At 37.2% G+C, this 25,762-nt stretch overlaps 1 protein-coding gene across 1 annotated transcript in view; it reads left to right on the forward strand.

Annotated features, from left to right (window-relative positions):
- RIT2 (Ras like without CAAX 2) overlaps positions 1–25,762 on the forward strand; it is a 191,985-nt gene that overhangs the window by 93,242 nt on the left and 72,981 nt on the right. Inside the window, exon 4 of the mRNA XM_035560034.2 lies at positions 10,601–10,792. Within this exon, the coding sequence (XP_035415927.1) occupies positions 10,601–10,792 (192 nt within the window). The remainder of the gene's footprint in view (positions 1–10,600; positions 10,793–25,762) is intronic.

Consider the following 25,762-nt stretch of genomic DNA (forward strand, 5'->3'; position numbering starts at 1 on the left):
CAGATAAGTCTATGTTCCCACAAGTCCCCAGAAGGTCACTGAATGTGGTTCTTCAGGACTGTGTGGACGCCTGTCCAGTGACTGTCCCTGTGTACTTAATGTTACCTGGTCATTTTACCTGCATCAGAAACAGTAGTGCAAATGCAAAGAAAAAAGAATGATGGGATCTCCTTCTTGCTGGAAGAAATCTGTAAGTTCCAGGGACATGACAATTCAGACCTTTTGTAATAGAGTCATACTAAATTTAACGCTGTAAGCAATATAAAATCAATGCATCTTTAACCTAACTATCTTACATTCATATTGGCGATGATTTGTGTAGTCTGTGGGGAGCACATTCCTCAGATAAACACTGAGCTAGATTTCAGTGGCACAGCTGATTAAATATGAAAGTCTTTAAAAAAGCTACCTGGCAGCTTGTTTGCTTCTTTTCTTCTCCCTCTCTTCAGAGTCTTAGTTCAGGTTGTATCTCTGGTGATGAGTAGGGCACAGGGGAAGAGAGAGAAATATCTATGTAGTGGAATTTTTAAGGTAAGTAAACTCGTTATGGAAGTCATTGTGAGAGAATATATATGCAAGCCAGAATATCATTTACAGTCATTTATCAGAGCAATGGGGTGTCTGATTCTGTAGCCTCCTGCTTCACTTCTGCAAGGCTGCACAAGACTCACTGGGGAAGAAGACAACTCTGCAATCCCCGTGTAAGATTACAAGAGCTTGTTTGAATCCCTGGCGAGTCCTTGCTTGCAGCTGCAGTCATTACCTCTGTGCTAGTGGGTTGCTGTCTTTTTTTTTTTCTTTTTTCTTTTTTTTTTCTGTTGTTTACTAAAATGTAATTACCGGGCTATTTATTCTTTCCCTTTACCATTTATGATGCACTTGTGTTAAAAGGTGAAAATAGGCTTTATTCTTTCTTGCATATCAATGAGGAAGGGGGGAGAAGTGTTATATGGTGCATGATAAACCAAATGTAGTTGGAGGTTTTTGAGATAGTTAACAATGGAGATTGCTTCAATGTATGCATATAACAGAAAATTACTAAGGTGTTTATCCCTAAGAGAGAAACCATTAGCATTAATGTGAATGTAAAAGACAGTTCTCTGAGTTAGGGACTGTAGCACTGAGGCATTTTTACTGGCATTGTGGAGAACTGATACGGTGATTTTCTCCATATTTTGGGGTGAACGAAAAGTAGATATTATCTCCCAGGTGATGGATTGCATATTTTCATTACTGGATATGACAAACCATCTTTGGAATAGCAGGATTAATAAAGTTAACAAAAACACAGTTGCAGAAACCTGGCAAATACATCATCACCTGAGGGCAGGAGGGCAATTAGAGTGTGAACATTGGGAACATCAGTGCAGAGAAGCTACTTCTGGAAGGAGGACCTGACTGCCAGCACAGGTTATTTACTAGTTCCTTAGTAAGAAAGAAGTTCACAGTGTGGTGCTATTTTTTATTTTTATCTTTTTTTTTTTTTTTTTTTTTAAGTCTGAGTTATTTTATCAGAATATTGTTCTCAGTTGTCTTTTATTTATTTATTTATTTATTTATTTATTTATTTTTCTTTACTTATTTTTTCTACCTGTCTGATATGGTTCAATCTTACTTTATAAGCCAGCCATGATACAGAGCAGTATTTGAACACAGAACAGTAAGTGAATACAAAATGTTCTCCCGCTAGACAATGAGGCAGTGCAGTAGTGGTCCATCAGTGTGAAAGATGTGAAGGGACATCTCTACCTGACTTTCATCCTGCAGTCCTGTCTGTGACTATGAGCAATGCCAGATACTATGGGAAGTATCATAACTGGAAAGAGAAGGAAAACCTAAATGTTTAAGCCCATATGTTGTAAAGGACATGAATTCACAAGTGATGAAATCGGATTGTGTTCCACAATGATTTAAAGAAGTCAGTAATCAAACGAACCTCACAAACTGGCTATTCTTAAAAAGGGTGAAAATTTAGACATACCAACACGAATTCTCAGACTCATTTGGATGAAGATGAGACTATTGTCTGCATAATCAAACCTGGTATAGCAACTCATATTAAGAAATTAAAATTTAGATTTTTTTTTTTGAAAAAAAATCTGCAAAAAATCTGCTAAAAATCTGCAGAGATTGGGGATGCAAGATTCTGTGTTGCATGTTGAGTGTGCCTAGTTGTGTTCCTTAACTTGCCAGCCATCCACTCAGCTGACTCATTCGGTTCAGACTATCTTCTTACCCATAGACAAAGTCTTGAGGTGTTCCCTGCCATTCAGTCTACCTGGATGAGTACACAGAGTGTACATTGACCCCCGGAAAACAGCAAATAATGTATTTGTTACAAAACCTGAAAATCATACCTATATCTTCCAGCAAAGATCACCTGTTATTAATATTATGCTTCCTGTTTCCCTCTCCAGGTAAATTAATTAGCTTAAACAGAGGGAAGAGTGGCCATATAAATAAGCACCAATTTCAGTAGGGTTGCTGTTGGTTATCTTCCATATTACGGATTGATTTCAGTATCTATCTTAGCATTTTACTTGGCCATTCCCCAAGTTAAGAAAAGGTTACTGATTTTGTACAATGTGGAGTTCATGATATTGCCTTGGAAGGCTGTCAGCTTAAGTTCAGAAAGACATTAGTCTGCTAGGAACATGGGCTGCATCTTTTATGTTATCTTTATACTGTTCCCATCATCTCTGATGTGCATTTTGTCCCCAGTACAAATTCACAGAAGGAAGGGGATATCGCTGTTTTATAAGAGAAGCAAGGATTCCTTCCTGTAATTTTAAGAAGTGAGACTCTGACTGATCATGAATCAGGGACTGATTATAATAATAATCCACTTCCACTACGGGCTTATGGGCTAATTCTCATTTATACTAATCCCATTTTGAACTGCTCCTGGATCATTACTATAGCAGGGGAAAAAGGTCATGAGAGAGGGTTTGGTACACAACCAGTGCAACGTAGAGAGTTGATGCAGAGAAGAATCAGTTCCTGTCCTCCAGTCCAGCCAGAGTGCCTCCATTTTCTTTGGTCTGGGTCTGAGCTGTTATTCAACTCCCTTCCTTCCTCCCAGTGATGTGGCAGATGGTTTGGGCTGGCACAGGTGGCTGAGTACCACCTGCTGCAGACTTCTTTCTGTTTTGTTTGTTTGTTTGTTTGTTTGTTTTTCTGTGCAACTCCTTTTGTTGTTGCTGTTTGCCAAGGATGACTGGAAAAAAGAGGGAAGAGAGAGGAAGTGATGGGATGTGATATCGGTCAGTGCTTTCTTGTTTTCTGGTGTGTCATCACTGGTAACCTATAACCACTGCATACTGGAGTCCTGCAAGCAAAGGCAGCAGGTTTGAAACTTTGACTTATCTGTTAATAAAGTATATCTGCTTGTTATCTCCTAATGCATCTTAAGTATATCTTATCCCATGCTGAGGGTCAGTATTTCTTACTGCTGAGTGTCACAAGGGGAAAAACCATCCACTGGAGAAAAGTGCCAGATGTTACTCCTTGCCAACCTCTCAAACTGCACTGGAAATACCACAGTCTTGCAGAAACTAGACAAAAACTATAAAAGGAACAAGAAGACAAACCTTATCATCCAAATGCACAAAGGGTAGTGACTGGGTGAGGACTGTGGCTATTATTGTGGGTATCTCAGAGTTTGGCATAGGTATTTAGTCTCTGTTAACAATCTACAGCTGAGGTAGTTAGGGAGGTCAGAGGGAAAGTCATCCCTGATCTCTTGAATACTTCTCTGAAGGTGGAGTGAACTACTCACTGGAGTTGATCATCTCTCTCCTGACTGCAGAGAGAAAGTTGAAGATGTGGAATAGGTGCTTACATTTTCAGTAGCAGAAATCAGATGAAACACGTCCCATCTCTTGTATCTAGTTCAGTAACAATATTATGGTGGTTAGAAGATATAATATTTGACCCCAGCTTCCTATTTGGAAGCTTTGTCAGTGAAAGTATAATGGTTGCAGGTTTCTTACAGTTTGCTTTTACAAACAAGATTTCACATGAAAGAAAAAAAAAAGACTAAAAATAGTTAAAAAAATAAAATAAAATCATTACACTTCTCACCAGTGTGTTTTCCTTAGATGTATCTGTTTCAGGAGGTAAAAGAAAAGAAATTCATACCATATTACAAGCAGTGCCAGATGAAGGATATGTAATCCCAGGGAAGTCAACTGTGATGTTTATGTGTTTGAGAGAATTTGTTAACAGAGAGATATGGGCGGGTTGCACTTTGGCAATGAGAAACCATTTGGTGCTAAAATTTAATCTTTGACCATATTCAAAAAGAACTTTTCTGAGATAGGAGAAACTCTCAACTCAAACTCTCAAAAAAAGAAGAACAGAAAGAAAGAGAGAACAATATATTTTCACATAGTTCTTTTATGGTTTATGGTCTTTATGTTTGATTCTTTTACTCACTATTTGAAGGATTTATTTTCCCTACTGAGTTTCCTGTGTCCTTTCTCTTCATTTTATCCTTGTTTGTTCATTGTTGTAGATGAACAGTATTCTGCCTGTTTCGAAGAACACCCCCCACCCCCCAGCGCTCACTAGAAATGTAAAAAAAACACTTCATAACAAGAATGACCCCTGTGGTAATCAGGGAGACAGCTTTGATTAAGAACATCTGTTAGCAGATTCCTGGTTCTAAAGTCAAGCAGAACACGAGACAAGAAGATAGAGAAAGTGGCATTTCTCAAACTGTGAGGATGGCCTCCCTGGGGAGACTCTGACCTCTTCCAGAGATACAAGCCAAGATCATAAAAACAGAACAGGCATCAAAATGTGTGGAGTGTGTGTGTAGTTTGAAAAACAAGACACCTTTGTTTCTGAGGTGCTGAATCTTTAAATTTCTAAGCGCTGTACTTCTGAGGAGTGTGGAGGAGGACTGCGATTTCAAGCACTGCACTGTCCTCCTCAAACACATGCCACACAATGAAATGGAAAGGACACTTTAAGTGACATCCTGCTCATAGCCTCTGTCTTTTTTTCATTTGTTTTTTCTTTTCCTCACCCTTTTTTTCCTATTTCCTTGGTGCTGGCGAGGCTTGCTTTTAGCAATGTGTAACGCTGGAGTCCCAGAGACTTCAGTTTTGAGTTCTGCTGATGTAAAACAGTGATGTGGTTCTTCGTAATGATTCTGAGTTGGGTGAAAGCTTTTCTGACCCACCACTCTTTCTCCAGTGCTGTTCAGGAGGAAATGCTTAGGAGACAGTAAAGAAGCAGACATACCTACAGTGAACATTTGTGACATCCTTTCCTAGATTACTTAAGTCAAAAAGGTGAGGTTGTCCTGAGCTGAGCATTGGTTAGGTTTGGTAGCCAACAATAAGCTAGTCCCTCATAAGGACATATGTATCTAAGAGTAGTCTACTTTGCCACCCAATGCTGTTGTTTCCTCTTCTGAAGACAATACAAAATTGATCTCACTTTGAAAGGATTTCAAACTAACAAATAAATAAATAAATAAATATTAAATAAATAATAAATAAATAATCATATGTGTCCTATTTATATTAAAAAGGATGAAATCAAAAACTAATTAAAAATATTGCTTTTTATGAAAAAGCCCTCTTGCTTGTTACAAAAAGCAGGGTAAAAGAAGATAAATCAGGATAACAGAGAGAAACCACAGGATAAGTATTTTCTTCTACACTAAGTTGTTCTCCTAAAGGCTAATATAAAGAGAAAGTGTTTGCTCACTCAGCTTGACTGAAGAAAGTATAAAAAATGTGGAAACAGGGACAGCCACCCAAAGATGGATATGGAAGTATTTCTTGGGCATGTTAGGAAGGAGAAAGTGTTGCTGGAGTTGAAACTTTTGAGAGATGTGAAAGACAAAGAGCTGGGCTTCTACAGGTACACTGCCAATTTAAGGAAATCCGAGATAAATGTGTGGCTGCTGCTGAAAAGAGCTAGTAGCCTACTGATGAAGAACACAACAAACCAAAACATTTAGGACTTTCTCTATCCCAGCCTTTACTGACTCATCTGCCTCATAGGAAAGTTTGATGAAGATATATATAAACATATACCCTTAGCAAAGGGGATCATTAAAGGCCAAATTAATTCACCTGGGTGTATGTCATTTAATACAACAGAATGGGATGCGACTGAGCATGTGGAGGGAACTGCTCTATGTCATTGTGAGTCCAATGTATCAACTGTGCAAAATCGTATGAGATGCCTTATAACTGATAGGGGCAACTGGAACAGACGTTAGGGACATTTAGGAGTGACATGCTCAAATTTTCTTGCTAACTTTCTTCTACAGATAGGCTTCATATGAGGCTTAGTACCTTTTTTTTTTTTTTTTCTTACTTCAATTCTAATGGAAAAATGGAAAAGTTATATTGCTTTCTTTCAACTTTAAGAAAGTTTTTATTTTGTTTCTATCCAAACTTGATTCTTGTTCTCAAGTACAGCATCTCTCCAAAGGAGGAAGGTGATTTTGTTTCAAAAGATTTCCTATCACACTTTTCAGTTAAGCCTTAGTCATAATACACAAGAGAATACTATAGACTGATGTCAAGCTGCAAAGTGCTATAAGCATGACAAATCTTCACTTTAATTTTTAGAATTGATTTCCTTTTGAAGAGGTGTGATTTCCTTCTTTCTCTTCCCCTTGATATTTACTGACTTAGGAATGTTTCATATTTTTCCCCTATTCAGTAAAAAAAATGTATCAAGTACTATTCCTGAATATTTTTTTTGAAAAAGCCACTTTTATAGCAGAAAACAAAGACATTTGTGTGCCAAGTGCACAGATATAATGCCACTTATTTTATAAGAGAACCAAACAAAAATATAAAATAAAAACACTGAAAAATATGTAAAACCTTTGGGTCCATCTTCATCTATCGTTAAACATACATGAAACCCAGGTGAACTTGGATTTTAATAAGTGTAAACTGTGAAATCTGTCTTGAACTAAAAATTGAACAGCTTTAATTGCTTCTTACTCCTTTGTCTTGTATGTATAATGGGCACAGTTATTGAAAGGGCTACAGCAGGTTTATTGAAAATTGTATTTATTCTGTTTCCTAATATATATTACTATGTTGGGGTTTTCAGAAGGTAAAATAAATGAATACATAAATAAATAGTGCTCATTTATGTTTAACCTTGGAGTTCTTGAGTCTGTAATGAGCAGTCCTGCCAAGGGGAACAGCTAAGAGGTGAAAATCAACATCAAAACTAAGAAAAGAAATTGCTAATTGAGTTAACAGAAAACTAAGTGGATGTCCCAAATCCAGTTTGCATAGAATAATCAATGCATCTGAAAATGAATCACTGCAAGCATGACACTAAGGTATTCTGGCTGTTTAGTCTAACACATCAACTGCAATAACATGTCACAATGAAAAAATGGAAAAGCAAAATCATGCATATATTTGAAGTCATAATTATGCCCAGGCATGAAGGAGAATGTGTAGGTAAATGTCTCCCGCTTGAGAATGATGGTGCCTATAAGCTGAGCATTTTGTCCTTTTGGAATGATTCACTGTGTGTGAATCCAGATTCTTCTTGTACTTAAGGAAAGCCACTGAGCATTCCTGGTGAGTGATCCAGGCAGTCTTCATGTTGCAGCAGGTCACTTGCAGTGTTTAACTTAAATAGGGATATGTGTCCTTATGCGTTCTTTGTTCACTGCAAGCAGCTATAAATGAGTGTAAAAAGTTCAGAGCACTTCCTGGAGGTGGATCACCTCACTGAGCAGGGCTCATTCCTTGTAAAAGGCTGTGCGGAATAATCATCTAGTGTTATAATAGTAGATTTATGAATGTTCTAACCCAGGAATACGGAACATCTGGGCTGTGATTTAAGTTATATAACAAAACATCTACTTCATGTGTCCACATGGGACCTAGAGGTTCTGTTTAGTTATCTAAATATTCAGCTCCCTCTAAACCCAAAAAGAGATAAAACAGAAAAACAGATAGCTTTTTTTTTTTTTTTTTTTTTTTTTGTCTGTGGAAGCAATCTGTAGTCCATTAACTATATTGACCAGTTTTCCATTATCTGTATGGGAGCTTAAGTTGTGGCCTACAACTGCATGTAGATGGCTAAATTCAAGGTCCTTAATCCACAAGTTCAACTCCACATAAGGTTTTCACTGTGTGTTCAGTCTGAAGGAAGGCATCATGACCTTGTTTAACTCCTACTGCAAAGGAGACAATCCCACTAATCATGGAATGGAATAGGTCTAGGTGATGATGCAAACAGAAGAAACTCAGGAAGGCTGGTGGAGAGACCCTGTCTTGGCAGGAAAGTCAGTGGGTGAGTAAGCGAGGGGGAGTATGTTTCTGTGCTTAGTAATTAACACTACCCATCTGTAACTTGGAGACTTGGAGTGTGGTCTCCAGTTTGTTATTGGTTTGGTTATTGATCCAGGGGCTATCTAATGTGGTTGAGAGGCAACAACCTGGAAACAGAGACCAGATCTCCATTCATTGTCTTGCCCAAACCAACAAAGCATAGATCCCCTTTGACTAGATGTCTTCTGTGTTTCTACCCAACACTGCCCCACATCCAGTTTCAAGAGGATGGAACAGAACATGGCCTAATCCACTCTAAGCTATAGCTTGGCAGATAATAAACTCTCCTGGGATGACAGTGGTGAGAGTTCAGACATTTTGAAATTCAAAGTAAGCTCAAAGCAGAATCTTACCCTTAAATTGCCTATTAGTCTGCTATTTTGGAGCTTAGTCTATAAACTTCTGCCTGTAGCAGGTGAAATATTTTGAATGATATATAAGAAAGCCCCTGGGTAAAAGATACATCATGAATAAATGATAATGGTCAACACGAAAGTCTATTCACAGGAAGTATTATCAATCAACATGAGTGACTATTGAGAAAGATTTAAGGCTGGGACTTTTAAAAGAGCATAAGCAATCCATTTCCCTTCAATTTTCAGCAAGAATTGAGGAGATATATATAGCCTAAACTCTTTTTAAAATCCCCGTCTAAATTCTCAACAGAGTAAAAAATACAGGACTTGATATTGCATCCTGCTGCTCATAGAAATGGTCCAGCGTTGATATGTGTATGCCTTCCTTTATCAGACCTTCCTGAATTTTAATATCTCTGGAGAGCTGATTCTGTCAGGAGGATTCTGATCCCGACAGACTGTTGCCATGGCATTGGGTTATTCTGGGTTGTGATCAAGAAGAACAAACAAACTTTAAAAAGAAACTGTCTTTAAAACATATTCTCGAGTGTTGTGGTTTAGCCCGGCTGGCAGCCAAACACTACACAGCCGTTCGCTCACCCTCCCCCCTCCCTCTCCGGGATGAGGGAGAGAAACGGGAAAGTGAAGCCTGTGAGTTGAGATAACGACAGTTTATTAAGACAGGAAAATTAATAACAATAATAATAATAATAGTAATAATAATAGTAATAATGTGTACAAAATAAGTGATGCACAATGCAATTGCTCACCACCCGTTGACCGATGCCCAGCCTATCCCTGAGCAGCCGGCCCCCCCACCCCGGCTAGCCACCCCTATATATTGTTCAGCATGACGTCAGATGGTATGGAATACCCCTTTGGCCAATTTGGGTCAGCTGTCCTGGGTCTGTCCCCTCCCAGCTCCTGCTGCACCCCCAGCCTGCTCGCTAGCAGGACAGAGGGAGAAGCTGAAAAGTCCTTGGCTTGGTGTAAGCATTGCTCTACAACAATTAAAACATCAGCATGTTATCAGCGCTCTTCTCATCCTAATCCAAAACATAAAACCCTGCCAGCTACTAGGAGGAAAATTAACTCTGTCCTACCTGAAACCAGGACATCGAGCTACAGTGTTTGAGACTAGTTTTTGAAAAGTAAACCTTGATTTTTCTAGAATGTAGTATTTGTTAAATAAATCTGAAAACTATACTCCTAACTCAAAATGTAGCTGTGACAATAAATACATACAAAAATATAGGAAAATGAAGGAGGAGAAAATTGGGCCAATTATCCCTCCATTCAAAATTGTTCATTTTGATTTAATGGTATTATCCCACACTGAACTAAATACCCCAGCTTCTTTGTGAAGATTTGAAAAAGCAGAACTTTTTGTAGATTATATTCCTGTTTTACTAGGCGTTTCTCCAAAGCTGGTGGGAGTCAATGAAAATGGTTTTGATATTACTGAGCTTCTGAACTAAGTGCATAATAAAGAGCTTGTAACTATCTCCCATCCCTAGGTAATAATATAGCTCTTCTTTCACACCTATTAGCATCCATTGAATTGCTAGTCATCTGTGTGTACCAGAAGGGCTACAGAAGGTTCTAGAACTACATAAAACAGTGTTTTCTATATGCAGGCACTGGCATAAGTTGATCTTCTTAGAAGACAGAGTTCTCCTGATAGGAAAAGGTTAAAAAAAAACAAAGTCCTAGGAGAAATCCTGCTGGTGTATTATCTAGGATAATGACCCAGAAGGATGCACGAGTTTCAGCAAGAACTATTTAAAACAGTAAAACAAGCAGTGTGAAATTATTTGGGAGATGGAGGAAGTTTTCAGCAAGTCTGTTATTTACAGATGGATAATTTTTTTCTGCCAAATTACTGACCAGGTTCTTCTTATTTCACAGGCAGAATTCACAGCCATGAGGGACCAATACATGCGAGGCGGAGAAGGCTTCATTATCTGCTATTCCATCACAGACCGTCAATCCTTTCAAGAAGCTGCTGAGTTTAAGGAACTCATTTATCGTGTCCGGCACACCTATGACATCCCCTTGGTGCTGGTGGGAAACAAAATAGATCTTGAAGAGTTCAGACAGGTAAGACACTTCTCTGCTGGTTTTGGCTTGGTTTTTCTTGGCTACCTCAGGGACTTCTGTAGCATACATTGTACAGCACTACTGAGAATTATTAGCACAAAATGAGGTTTATTCAAAGAGCTACACACTGGGATAGGTAATAAATTAAGGATTTAGCATTACATTTCATTTATATGGTATAGATCTGAAAGTAGTCTTGGCCAATCATATCCAAATGTTTCTTTTACTTGGAAAGGAACCCCATGATTTTCTTCTGAAGCTATATGTATGTCCAATATGGAAATAGATTCTGTCAGGATTCAGACAAAAAAATATGTTTCCTTTGGAAGTTACCAACCATTAAATCCAGATCATTTTCATAAATATACTAGGTTTAATTAAAGGTTTCTCAAACAGACTGGAAAAAAAAATATCTAGTTAAATAGATGAATAGATATGAGATTATATTTGCTTGAGAACCAGTGGCTATGTTATCAGAGTTTTTGGATGAGATTGGGACACGCAAGACTTGAATTCACTTTTATTTGTATTCAGCCACAACCACCATAAAGCATTTGATTTCTGTGTCTATTAGGGCATTGACTGTGGTGTTCTCAGAGTCTAGAATAACCTTAGCTCACTCTTTTCCCTTTGCTTCCTCTCCCCTTCCTCCTGTTTGTAATGACGTGTGTATGTGCAAGATGCAGTTGGAGGGAGACCATGTTAGAAACGGCTTTGGTGTAACCAGGTACAGAATAATAAATAACCTTAACCTTAAGCAGAAACTTTGAAAGGGGAAAGAAAAGACTTCCTGTATGGGAATCTTAAGAGGCTCTTTATATATGCTATGGTTGCTTTCAAACGATTGACTTCTGTGCAGACACACATTACAGTTTAATAAAATGGTGTTTTTCAGTTCATTAGCATCTGTGCTCACATGATCCTGTCTTCTCTTTTCCACTTATCCTGTCACTCTTCTCCCCATTTCATTGTCTTCTCTCTTCTACCAGAAGAAAATCCAAAGCAGTATTAAGCCTGAAATTAGTTCTGAAGATCTGATGATATACGTTTAAAGCTTCACATCTGTTTCCAGATCATTGACTTTCTTCCTAAATCAGACTGTGACAAAAATTTTATGATGACGATCCAGTTTCAGCTTATCACTCAGCTTGAGACCTTAAACAACAATGCCATGTACAACATGCAGCACAACATGTGCAGCTCCTGGGGTACTTTATATACCAGGTAGGGAAGGGACATGGATTCAGTTGTTCAGCTGAGAGAACACCTGATCCCAAGAAAAATGGTATGCGATTGATTTACTTAGAGTTATCTGTAGGTAACGTTTACAGGAATGCTGAATTCCCTGATACAAAGACTCTCTTCCAGTTTTGTTTGGCACTACCTCTTTCTGATCTCATATTTTAATGAGTGTTTATATTTAATCATTGTCAATGCATATAGAAATATATGCCATATTTAAATGTTTTACATGCTTCTTGTTGATCTTGTCTGATCTTTCAAATGTGAAAATTAATGTGTATGAATGTCTGAATTGGATATGACAAATGGCCCTCAAAATGAAGGGGCCTGGGGAGGCTGTTGGGAATGATACCAGACACAATGTCTTTGAGATGTGACAGATGCACAAAAAGTTGTTATATAGGACTGGCACTGGAAATCCTGCCTGAATGTGTATGAAGGCAATTCAGAATCATGTTTCTGATTGTTTTAATAGCTCTCCGTGAGCTAGGATTTAGGTCTCAGACTCTTTCCCTCCCTATTTTTTTTTCTTCTGCCACTGTTAACAAATGTGAAAAAGTCAGAATGATTTTCTCAAATATTCTGCAATCTGTACTTTGAGTTGTGGAAAACCCATACTTTAAAGAATAGTAAAATAATACAGTTCAGATCTTCCAATTTGAATAAAGCATCTGAATATTACTATGTCTACACAAGCAAGTACTATGAACCAGCTGAAGCAGAGCTATAGTACAAGTCAGTTTATTTGAGGTCCACATTTCAGGAATTTAACTCTGGACTAGCTCTATTCCAGGGCCATTGTTTGAATGCTTTGCAGGTGCTGAAGTGTATGAGGTGTGCTCCTGGAGCATATCTTCACTTAACTCTCATCCAAAGTTTGGGTCATGTTCTTAGACCACTGCACAATTGAAAGCAAAGCAGAGTAAGTGGAGATGCTTAGGAAATACTGTTCGGAGTGTCTCTCTGATTGAAACTCAGACAATCATCTCTGTGCTCAACTTTAAACATGTGTTAATGGACTTCAGCAGCTCATTATTTCAGAAGTGGGACTTGAGGTTGTGCTGTACATTTAACAAACACTGAAATAAATTGATCTATGCTTACCTGCTAGGTTAAACACTACCTAAGAAACTTGATGAAATGTGGGAAGGTAGAGTGAAAGGAATCTTTTCAAGGTCATGTACTGTAGTCAGGACTTTATTAATAGAGCTTGAATGTTCAAGCATGGTAGCCAGCAAATTCTGGGGTGGCATACAGCAATGAGCTGACAATGTACAGCATTAATATATCAATGATCAAACACCGAGGAACACAAATGTACCCAGTTCAAACTACTGAGAAATGGTAGGTATCAGAATGCAATTAGCCAGACTGGAATTCAGCCAGGGCACCAGGGCTAATATTGTTGCTTTGCTTAATGACATTTTTCTCCTATGGAAATCATTAAAGGCACTGTAATATTATTCATGGTATTTGGAAACATAACATTAAGTTCAACATTTGCTGGCATCATTTCCATTTAATGACAATTCTGCAACAATCAGACAGGCTGTAGGAGCTCGGTCAGACAAAGCTATTGTTTGAAATGCAATCCAATACACAATACGACTAATGATGTATGTCGCTCGCATCAAATCTATCAACATGACTACAAGAATAAAACTAATCTGCAATTAAAATTTTGTGTTAGGAGGAACACTACTGAAAACAAAACAGCAAAAGCTTATTTTAAATAATGTTTTTATTTTCTGATGGCTTCAGTGAAATTACTGCTGTCTTTAAGTATACCTGTCATTTCTAATGTCTTAAGAAATGGGTTTGTCTGTATACCTTCCTAAAACAAGTTTTAATTATATCAGCCTAAAGAATAAACATTTTTTTTTCTGAAACAATGTGGGGGAAAAACTGTGAAACAGTTGTGGGAAAAATAAATAATAATAAAGAAATCTTAATGCATATTCACAGAATCACCAAGTGGCAGAATGGTTAATGTTGGCAGGGACCTCTGAAGGTCATTTGGTCCAACCCTGATGCTCAAGCAGGGCCAACCAGAGCAGGGTGCCCAGGACCACATCCAGGTGACTTTTGAAGATCTCCAAGGAGGAGACTCCAAAGCCTCTCTGGGCAGCCTGTGCCAGTGCTCCATCACCTGCACAGCACAGACTGGCTTCTTGATGTTTAAACAGAACTTCTTGTACTCCAGTTTGTGCCCATTGCCTCTTGTCCTGGCACAGGACACCATTGAGCAGAGGTCAGTTCCAACCTCTTTGCACCCTCCCTTCAGGTATTTACAGACATTGATAAGATCCCCCAAAGCCTCCTCTTCTCCAGGCTGAACAGTCCCAGCTCAATCAGGCTCTCCTCATAGGAGAGCTGCCTCAGTCCAAGCATATTGTCATAGAACATATCCAATCTGGTAGCGAGTCTTCCTCCATCCTCCATTCACCTATTCATCCTGTAGCTGCATCTAGCCCTTTCAGACCTTGTTCTGTCCTGAATTTAGAGATTCACTAGGAAAGTAAATGGGCATGAGTGGTTAAGGTGTTCACCTGTGTTCATCTTTTGATTTTTAGCCATTGCTCTAAGAAGTATTTAAGTATTGTATGTGTTTTATCCCATAGCTCTTTGATATAAAATAGACCACTAAGTGCCTGATTAGATGCCATTTGAATTTCAGTGCCTTCTGACATTAAAATATTTAGATTGATAAATATAGGCTGTATATCTGTTTTAATGTATTTAGAGTTTCAGAAACATTTAGGACCAGCTGATGTAAAGTACAATAGATACTTTCACTTCAGCTCTGTTTTGTAACTTTACCCCAGATAGCACTTACTGAGGTTTAAAAGCTGTATAATGGTTAAATATTTTCTAATTAAAATATGTTAATCTTTAAAAATACAGTAATGAACTGATCATATTTGAACTCGCACCATGCTAAATCTAAATTTCAGTTTTTAATTAAAATATTTTATAACAAAGACATGTAGCACTGCTGAGAGACTGTTTGAAAAAATTATCTAGAAGGCTCTGCCTACTGACCATTGCAATATATTACATTCAGTAATTCAATGGGGAACTAAATAAATGAGCTCCTTTGAACAACGTGCTGTAGCTCTGAGCTGAAAAGAACAGATACTTTCTAGCTGCTTTTTCAAACTATATGTGGATGTGAGAACCCCTGTGGAAATTCTACCTACGTAAAAATTGCATAGCCTTCATTGAACACTTTTTCCTATATGCTATATGTGATCCCAGAGAGATAAACTATGGGCTCATTCAAATCCATGGATAGCATGTTGACGGCCATTGAGGCTAAGGTTATGAGGGCAGCTGACGCTTCATTCAGCTCTTGGCCTCTCTGGGAAGCCTGTCATCACAGTTGTTAGTTTTGCCAGTACAGCCTTGGTCCTGAAAAGAATTATGCACTTGTTTACTCTTCCACAGATGAATTGTCTTATTGGCTTCAAGCACAAATCCAAGCAGGAACAGGGCTTTTGAAAGCATTTCCTTCTTTCTCCCTCCCCCTACAGCTTCTCTTCTTCAGTATGAAATATAAAATCAATATGAAATTTGTCTTTAACATGGAACAGTATCTATTTGGAGCACTTATTAATTACAGGTGCTTACTGCATACTTACAATTTATTATATTTTCTTTCAAAGTTTTTATTAAGCCATAAGGTAATTCTTGAATCAGGATTACAATCAGGATTACATTCTCATGACCTGAAGCAACTGCCTGCAGAATATTCTCACTTAGATGAGGTTTTACTCTGGAATTTGTTTGAGATGAGTTGACTGGTTATCAGATACTGTGCGCATCAATTTCTAGATTTCTCATTTTGACAGTGGCTCTAGTGTCATGTTGGCTACTACTAGTTCTAGTTTTGTACTGGCTAAAACCTTGAAATGTCTGCATCTGAGACTGCTGACGTGCTAATGTTTTTTTTGTTTATTTGTTTGTTTTGTTTTGTCTTTTTTGTATGAATAACTCTTCAGTATATTTCAGACATTGCCAGTCTATACCTTCTGTTGCCTGGCTGAGACACTGAAAATAGTTACATAATGTGACATTATATTTTGTTTTCATTTTCCAGTGCATAACAATGAAACACTGTTTACTAGATGTTCTGTTATTCGTATTAGTCATGTAACGGCAGTATACTGAACTTCTTACTCTAGTATCAGGATGAATTCCTTTGTTTTGGGGATTAAAACTGCTCTCAAATTTATAAATGTCCTTTAGTGCAATCAGTTCCATTTTTACTTAAGGACATTGGGATGGAAGAATCTATATGCTGAAGCCTCGTTTCCCACTTATTAGGCCAGTGCAGTACACAGAAACGGAAAAGTTCTGTTGTTTCTTCTCAACTTTCAAACTGTAAGTCAAAAGACATACATTTTCTGTTATTTACTGACAAAAAATAATATTAATCTGAGTTAACTTTAGACATGTTAAAGTGATTAGACTAAATGAGTCCTCTGTAAATCTGTGGAGAGCTACAGGAAATATCCTGTCTTAGACATATTATAAAATGAGATTAATCTTCCCCTGAAGATGTCTGTCTTTATGTCGTCTCTAGAAGGAGGCATGGGCAAAAATCTTCCTTGCCTTTATAAAGCAGCATTTAGGTGAGCAGAAGAAAATTGTTTTTAATTGTCCTTTCAAATGAGATTCTAACCTGAATCTTTCTGTTCTGATTGTTGCTGCAAAGTACAGACTAGAATCTTAAAGCAAACTCAACTTGCCTTTGGTTTCTAATGAATAAAATCTAATAAACAGTCATTCTGAAGGTAGTCTTCCCTTCTAAAGGCTGGAGTGAGCTGTGAGCTATATCTCAAATGTATTCTGGCAGCCTTACGCTAAATAAAGACAAGAAAAAACATAGTGGTATCTTTAATGGAAACAAGCCAAAGAAGAATATGTCAGAGAAGAGAAAATTCTTCAAAACGATTTGAATGTTGCATTGAATTTTTAGATGAATTCATTCATCCATCTTGACGTCATCATGGCTGTTCATTTTCCCTGGCATTCACGCAGTTACATTTTGCTGACATGAATGCATGATGAAATTGAACTATGCTTTTAAGGAGTTGCCATTGTCACTCAAATTCTCTTCTCTACATACTGCCTTACCCACATGATATAATATCATATTTTTCATTTGCTCTTCAAGTTCTGAATAAAGTAAGATGTTGTTTTGATGGATCTCTGACAGTTGTCAGAATATTTGGAACTATAACCACTGAAGTTGTCATGATGTTTTATTATCTTAGAAAACTGCCAAACATTTGATAATCACTTTCTACATTACCAAAATATGTATCTGGATTCTGGTATGTTCTTCTACACTTTTAATTTCTACCTATTTTTAACTGATTTTGATTTTTTTGACATTTATTTCATAGTGTTTGCTATCCCGAGAAATCTTCTGCATATCACTTAAATATCATCTTTCAGTATTAACCCCCAAACCCCACCCCAAAAAGTGTGTGCGCTTTTCTGTGCCAATGCAATTGTAAGAGTCAATCTGGCAGTTGTTGTCTCTTGGAATGAAATTTCTTCTAAGTATCTAATCTAAATCTCCCCTCTTTCAGTTTAAAGCCACTCGCCCTTGTCCTATCTTTACAGTCCCTGACAGAGTTCCTCCTCAGCTTTCTTGTAGGTCCACTTTAGGTACTGGAAGGCTGCTCCTGGCTGAACAATCCCAGCTCCCTCAGTCTGTTTTCATAGGAGAGGTGCTCCAGACCTCTGATCATCCTTTTGGTCCTCCTCTGGTCTCACTCTAATAGCTCCTTGTACTTCTCGGTCTGGTGGTCCCAGAGCAGAACTCACAAGAGCAGAGCAGAGGGGGAGAATCCCCTACCTCACACTGCTGACCACGCTGCTCTTGGTACAGGCCAAGATACAGTTTGCTTTCCGGGCTGGAAGCACACATTGCTGGCTCATGTTGAGCCATTAACCAACACCCCTCCTCCCCAAAAAATCTGACTTTATGTGGCCGTGTTTTTTACTCTAGCGGAAGAACACCTTGGAGGAGAGGTGCAAAGCTGCAGAGATATTCTCTCACCTCTAGAATTTATCTAGGTTGCCTCTCAAGGTGAATTTAGACTCCGACATTTGTCTGCTTGGTCTGGAAATTTAGAGGTTAGTTGCAAAGACTTTAATGCACTTTGCATTTGACAGCCACACTAGTGGGATCTTTCTTTCTAACTAAAGCAAGCAAATGCTGCTGGAAAACTACCCTCACAAACATACTGCCTAGGGTAAAGCTTGTTTGTAAATTCAGAAATGCTGTTGGGTGACTCAGAGCATTATTCTCAGAGGAAAACCCATTGGTTACACAGTGACCACACAAAACCGTACAGCTTGCAAGGAAGCCCACAGTGGTATCATTTATTGGGTGACTAGAGCTTAGGTAGAAGCCTGTACAGATTCTGGTGCTGGAAAGCAAGATTTGTGAGGAAGCTAATTATCCCTTAAGGACTTTCATAGTTCAGTTTTCAACAGCAGGGAAAGCAGTAAGGAAGGAGCTGTGTGTGACTCACTCTGGTTCCTGTCCTGCTCCAGGGGCAGCGCTCCAAGAGCCTGATTGCAAAATCCCTTTTTATTTCTCTGTTTATTTGCTGCAATTTTCATCATCCTGTCTGTGAATATTCCTCTTGCACACCATGCACAAGCCAGTCATAATCCTGTTTTTAATGCAAACAGGGGAGAGGCATGAATGTAACACATGAGGCAGTACTAATCACAGTTTTGCCTCTCCACCATCTATGCCTGAAGCAATGTGACCTCCCATCTCTCAAGAGTTATCCTCCCATTTTCTCCACAGGGACACATATACACGTAAGAGAATGGCATGCAATTGGAAGGTATCTTTTTTATATACATGCTGCTATTTTTACATGAGCAAAATCAAGGTTTCATCCTAATTTTTATATATTATTTACTACAGTTCCAGTTCAGGAAGCTATTTAAGCATAGGCGTAATTAGAGTGGAACTAATGTATGTTCTTCAAGTTAATTTGCTTTGAACAAAGATACTGCCCTGAAGTTGAGACAGTAACGAGCAACTTTGTAAAAATGAAAGTCCCTTGGCAAAGTAGCAGATTAATATAGGAGGTAACCTTTACTGAGTGCATCATTTACATAAAAATGTGAATTTCTCATAGCAAGCACAGTTTATATATGTTTTTGCAGTAATAGCTCAAATTATTTGAAAGAAGAAGTTTTGTCAGAATTTAATTACTTCTCATCATGGTGTCACAAATAAAAGCATGACCTAGCATTTATAGAAAAGAAGATAAATCAGTTTTAATCAGTTTAATTATCTTTTTTTTTTTTTTGAAGACTTGCTTGTATTTTTGTCTTACTGACATCCTTTTTTTTTTTTTTTTTCACATGAATTAGGAACTTAGAAAGATCTGTTTTTATCCAAATCAAACAACTTGGCTAAGAATAGCAGCATGTTAATTTCACACACAATGATGTTGTTTAAGCTGTGAAGTCATAACAAGCAAAAAAAGAATAAATAAATAAAATAAAGCCCAAAAACCTTTACCCAGACAAATCAACCTGAAAAAATGAAAGGAAAATATCTCTGTTTTATATGAATTCTGGAATCTTCAAACCTCTCATACATAATGCCCAAATTTTATAGTATAAGAGCTAATACCAGCTTCTAAATCTCTGAGTAGACTGGTTAATATAACATCGTTAATGCAGGAAGGAATAAGAAGTTACCTATAATAAACTGACATCAAAACACGTTACTACAGTTGCAACTCAGAATGTTAAATATCGGAAATCAGGTTTCTTTGTTACAGTCATTAGTAGAATTAATCACAAAATTTTGCAGATCAGAACTCTTGACATAGGCTGGAGGTAGAGGATGATATGTTGTTGTTTTTTTTCAGTTAATCAGTATTGGGGTTGATTCAGGTTAACATCTTCATCCACTTTTTCCTGATAGGCGTTTCAATGTGGAAAAAGGATGGGAATCACTTTTGTCATTACTGAACTTATTTCCTCTATTGCTCAAGAAATGTTCTTTCTCTCTGTTTCCATGTCTATCTCAATTTTACCACCTACTACAGTCCAAGAGATTAATAAAGAGAAAAATGTCTTGCCTTTTTTTTTTTTTTTTTTTTTTTCTGGTACAAAACTGACAAAAATGTTCTGTTTTCGTTGTTGTTGTTGATTATGTTTGTTTGTTTTGGGGGAGGTGTTTGTATGTTTTAACAATGTAATACTCATCAGAGTATTCATCAGCACCATGGGCCACCGTTTGAGTAGTTCCTTTGAGTAGTCCTGTCATAGACAGTTAGTGACTGAAATTTTAAAATTGCTTTATATCTCCTCTGAGGTAGTGGGGGAGACAGCGTCTTTACATTCAGCGATGTTTGTCATTAACAAAACCATGAGACAATTTTCCTATTCTTTTCCTTACTGTGACTTAATCAGTCTCCTCTTACATTATTGCTAAAAATTTGCCTTAGTTTCTAAGACTCCATTAATTTCTGCAGTCCACAATTTCTTTCATTCTTAAAACTGAGGACTGTGTGAGATATGTTTTTTTTGATGGTGGTGGTGGTGGGTTTTTTTTAGAACCATGGAATCATAGAATATCCCAAGTTGGAAGGGATCCACAAGGATCATCAAGTCCAACTCTTGGCTCTGCACAGGACCACCCAAAAATCAGACCATATGTCTGATAGTGTTGTCCAAATGCTTCTTGAACTCCAGCAAGCTCAGTGCCGTGACTCTACCCTCAAGTTCCCTGGAGTACCTGTTAAAATGCCTGACCACCCCTGCAGTGAAGAACGTTTTCCTAATAACGCTGTCCCAGCTCCATGCTGTTCCCTCGGGTCCTGTCACTGTCCACAGAGAGCAGAGTTCAGCGCCGTTGTGAGGAAGCTGCAGGTACCCATAGGATGGGTAGAGAGCCTGAAAATAGTGCGAGTGTGATGATCTGTCAGGAAAAAAAAAAAAAAAAAAAAAGAGTTATAGAGATCATTGATGGGTTGGAAGCACTTTGTGATCAGTGACACCTGAAAGTGCTTTGGGAAACTTCGGGCAGGATTTCAGACATGTTTGTGGCTGCAAAAAAAATCTTTCTTCAGCCCCTAGATGATTGCTGTATAAGACTTCAGAAGTATTTACTGTTACTGTACTTCTGAATTTTGGCACAAAGTATTTCACTGCTACATCTGTTGTCTCTCCTCTTGCTAGGCTTTTGCACATCGTTTGATAAACATTTGAACCTACGAAGAGGAAGAAGTGAAAGTTGTGGGGGGCTCATAGTTCACTAATTACCGTTTTTCTGTTCCTAGCTGAAAAACATATGGTTTGGTCCTTTACATTTAATTGGAAGGGAACCAGTTCCAGAAGATTGCATGTAAGCCTTATTCCTTGATGAACTGTATCTGTATAACTGAAGTCCAGGGAAATCAGTTGTATTTTGTTCTTCACACTCTGTGGAATCTGGAGTATGAAGCCATGGTTAGATAGGACGGGGTAAAAATGTCATTGTACTCATTTCTGAAAATCTTCACTGGCCATCTCAGTAACAAGGGCGAAAATAGAAGTAATAAAAAGTAAATTTCCATCTGTTCCAGTGCTCTGTCTGAGATGTTGGTAGTTTTTCAGAACATAATAAGTAAACTTCAGCTCTCTGTATCTCTGCACTGCAGTCAGAAAGAGTGCTTTGGTCTCCAGGGCTGTCAACTTAGCACCATTTATGTCTTACAGATGTATCGCACACACACACAAATACAGCTTTTACTAATTTTGGAACAACAGCACATAAAAATAAGAATTTTATATTTGCTCTGATTGCCTGACATTTTCAATATGCAACGTCCATAAAAGAAAATCTGCTTTTTATGGAGCACAGGTAAAATGGACATAAGGGAAAGAGAAGGTAATTAATAATAAAAATAAAATAAAATAAAATAAAATAAAATAAAATAAAATAAAATATAATATAATAAAATAAAATAAATAAAATAAAATAATAAAATAAAAAAGTCATAAAAGCTATAGAATAGTTCTGATCGGATTTTTTTAATTCCCTCTTCACACTTAAATTAAAGGGTTAATGTTATGCCAAACCTATACAGTAGTACAGAAATCATTTTTGTAATTAGTGAGTTCTTTAACCTTGAGAATAGAATGTCTAATTTTCTCCTCAAGTGTGTTTCAGTAAACCAAAACAAGGTTGAAATGGCTATTTTCCTTCAAATACTGAAAAGAGAAAGAAACAGCAGAAAGCTTAATAGTATTGAAATCTCTGGCAGAAAATAGTTGTATGAAAACCCTGATATTTAGAGAGAAACTTAACACATAGTGTTAATAAAAAATCCCATGGCATATGAAATTAACTAGTAAACTAATACTAATTAACTAGTAAGCTATTTCTAAGAAAGTTCTTAATGCCATTATCCATTAAAATGTTTTAGGCCTTCTGCTTCTTCAATATATGATTTTGTTTATCTAGGTAGTGATTGAAAATAGACTGATAATTTAGGACATCTTTTTTTTCTATATTAATGAGAATATCATCAGCACACATACCGTCTTTCTTTCCTCTCTGTTCTGATTCTCTTCAAAATTCTACCTGAGGTCTGAACAATCAGAAATGTTCTGCCTTTACCTGCATCTATATCTAAGGTTTTATTTTGATGACCAAAGTACCAAAATGAAAGGATTTTGTGATATTTGTATTCAGAACAGTCACTGAAAATACAGAATTCTAAGGTGAATTGGAATGATATAAATGTGGGGACCTAAAACTTAAAAATGGGATTACGACATTAAAGTTAGTTCATTATTTATATCAGAATAAGAGTGATGGTCATAGAAGATCTGCAGTTTGAACATAAGCTTCCCCAAATTTAGAATTAGGACTTCAGATTTTAGGGTTTCTCTAGTAGGCTATCTAAATTCAGTATTCAGGCAGCTTATGAAAATCCTAGAAATTAGAGGTTTTAGAACTAACTGATAATACGAGTGCTAACAAATCATCAGGAACAGATGGTATTCACCCAAGAGTTCTGAAAGAATTCAAGTATAAAATTGCTGAACTATTAACTGTGCTTAAAATGGAATCGGCACTGGAGAAATGGAAAATTGTAACTTCAGAACGGTCCAGGGAACTACAGACCAGTAAATCTGACTATTGATGAGCAAATTGATAGCTACTATAAGAAAGAACAGAAATAACAAGTACATGAATAAATATATTTTACAGGCAAAAGTCCACATGGCTTTCACAGAGGTTACTCATGCCTCACAAGAGTTTTAGAGTTCTTTGATGAAGTTAACAAACATACAGAGAAAATTGGTATATTGGCCAATCCAGTTGGTATATTTTCTTTGAATTTTCAAAGGCTTTTATGTGAATAACTAAAATAAAATGAAGAGAAGGCATGGCATATAATACGTTAGGAAGTGTCAAAAGGAAAAGAAACGAAGGAATAAATGATCAGCAATGAACTGTTAAAATTATCACTTTAATTTCATATAGACATAGATATTCCTGAGTTAAACATACCCATTAGCAACTGGACAATAGGATGAAACATTTTCAATGATATTTAGCTATTTTGTGTAGTAATAAAGGACAATTAACTATGATGAGAAGATATAGTAGGATTTGAATACATAAAAAAAGAAGCCAGGCAAAGACTATCAGGGGTACTCAACAGCTTGCATATGTAGCTGGATGGAGTAAATTGTGATGTTTCAGTCTGGAAACTGGGAAAATTTTGACACAAGGAGAAAACCACATGAAAATTATAAATAAAGAAATTATATTCACTGTTCTGTACAATACAAAAATTGAGAAGAATTCAACTGAAATCTGATTAAGCAACTTTAAAGTAAACAATTGAAAACACTTTCTTATGCAGTGCATTACTATATGGAATTCACTGCTGCAGGAATTATAAATGTTAACTTTATGTATATATATGCATATATATATATATAGTAATCCCATCAGCCATCTGACAGTATTGAAGAAAAAACATGAACTTTTTCTCAGAGAGTGCCCAAGCCTTCCCCAAAGATTCCCAGAAGCTGCAAGGATATAGCAGAAATATTCTCTATGCTTGGTCTATTCTCATGGCCTGTCCCTAAGCAAGTTGCTGCTGATGATGATAGCACAGGGGACAAGACATAGCTGTGGGCTGATTTAGCACGGCTGCTTTTCTGCTGTAATATTTGTATACAAAACTACCATAACAACTAATTTTTATAGGGCAAACACATAGAGGTCTCATGATAACATTTATTTACACTAATATTTATATTTACGTACACTCATATATTGCACATTAAGGCATACGGCAGTATTCACATGGTGTTATGACTACTCACATAGTCATAAAATAATAACTGTACTTATGATCATATATGATTGTTATTTAATCATTGCTATTATACGAGAATTACTGCTAATGATGTTTGGCACTTGATTTCCACTGGAACTCTTTTTGTTTGTTTGTTTGTTTGTTTTGTTTCTTTTTCTGAGATACTCTATTTTCCAAGCAAATGTTATCTTAACAAAAACACTAGATAAAGATGTTCAGCCCGTGCTATATAGCAGTCCAGAACAACGGCCACAAGAGTCCTTTCTTTTCAAAAGTTTATGGATCTTTTTGTACTCATTGCCTCTATAAGTGCAGTTTGACTCTTAGTAGTAGTCACATTTGCTACAATAGTTTCTGGAAAGGAAAGTCAAAGAATATTCACATGCTGATAAGTAATTTGATTCAAACTAAGTGATTCCAGAAGCTTTTCTTACATGTGTGGTTGTGTTCTCTAATTTAATATGCACATTAAATATGCACATAAGACAGGAGTCACAAGAGAATCAGGAATGGTGTAAGAGCGAGCCCAGGAATGCTGACTTCTAATCATCAGATCAAAACACCAGATAATGTTGTCTCCCTTGTGCGTGATTACATACTTTGTGTCATTTCACAGCAGAAAATAACAAGTAGTAAGGGGTGGAGAGATGCACCAATGCATCTGAGGAGGCAAGCTCCAAAGCCTAAGGCTGACATTGCCTTTCAAAACAGTTTTGGCTATGAGTGTTTGCAAACAGATGTCAAGCTGGGGAAAAAAATTGATCAGCAGTGCCACTAATTTGATGTCTTCAATGCTCCACTAGCTGGATGATTTCCCATCCTGGACTACTGGCCCATTAAACCTGTCTTTTATTGCAGAGTCATAAACCTGAATGACAGAAAATAAATAATTAAGACTAATCAAATAGAAGGCAAAGGATCTATGTGACCCCATTTGTCTAAGATAGTGTGGGACAAATTGCAATCCGAGGGCTAATATAGGGAAACATAAAACGTGTTTGTTTTCTGTAGCACAGAACTCAGATATTTATTACAAAGTGGGGAAAACACTAGGTGCATAGGTAAAGCTGTTATCCAAATTATCTGACATGCTGGGAAGGCAAAATCAAGCATACTTCTTGTGCTCTCAGATTTACATTCACCTTTCTACCTGCAAGACGAATCTGGATGAGATAGCCTTTGAAGCTGGAGGTTTAGTGATGGGGGAAACTTAAAAGATTAAGCTTAAAGGTGGAGCCTCAGCAAGTGATTTAAATTACTTGCTACGATAGTACTGCTTCTTCAGTCACATGTTGAGGAAAAAACAAAGTCTGCAGAACTGAATCTTCAGTCTCATATTGCATAGTGGGGT

Source organism: Cygnus atratus, chromosome Z (genome assembly GCF_013377495.2).
Source record: "Cygnus atratus isolate AKBS03 ecotype Queensland, Australia chromosome Z, CAtr_DNAZoo_HiC_assembly, whole genome shotgun sequence".
NCBI classification, from domain to species: domain Eukaryota; kingdom Metazoa; phylum Chordata; class Aves; order Anseriformes; family Anatidae; genus Cygnus; species Cygnus atratus.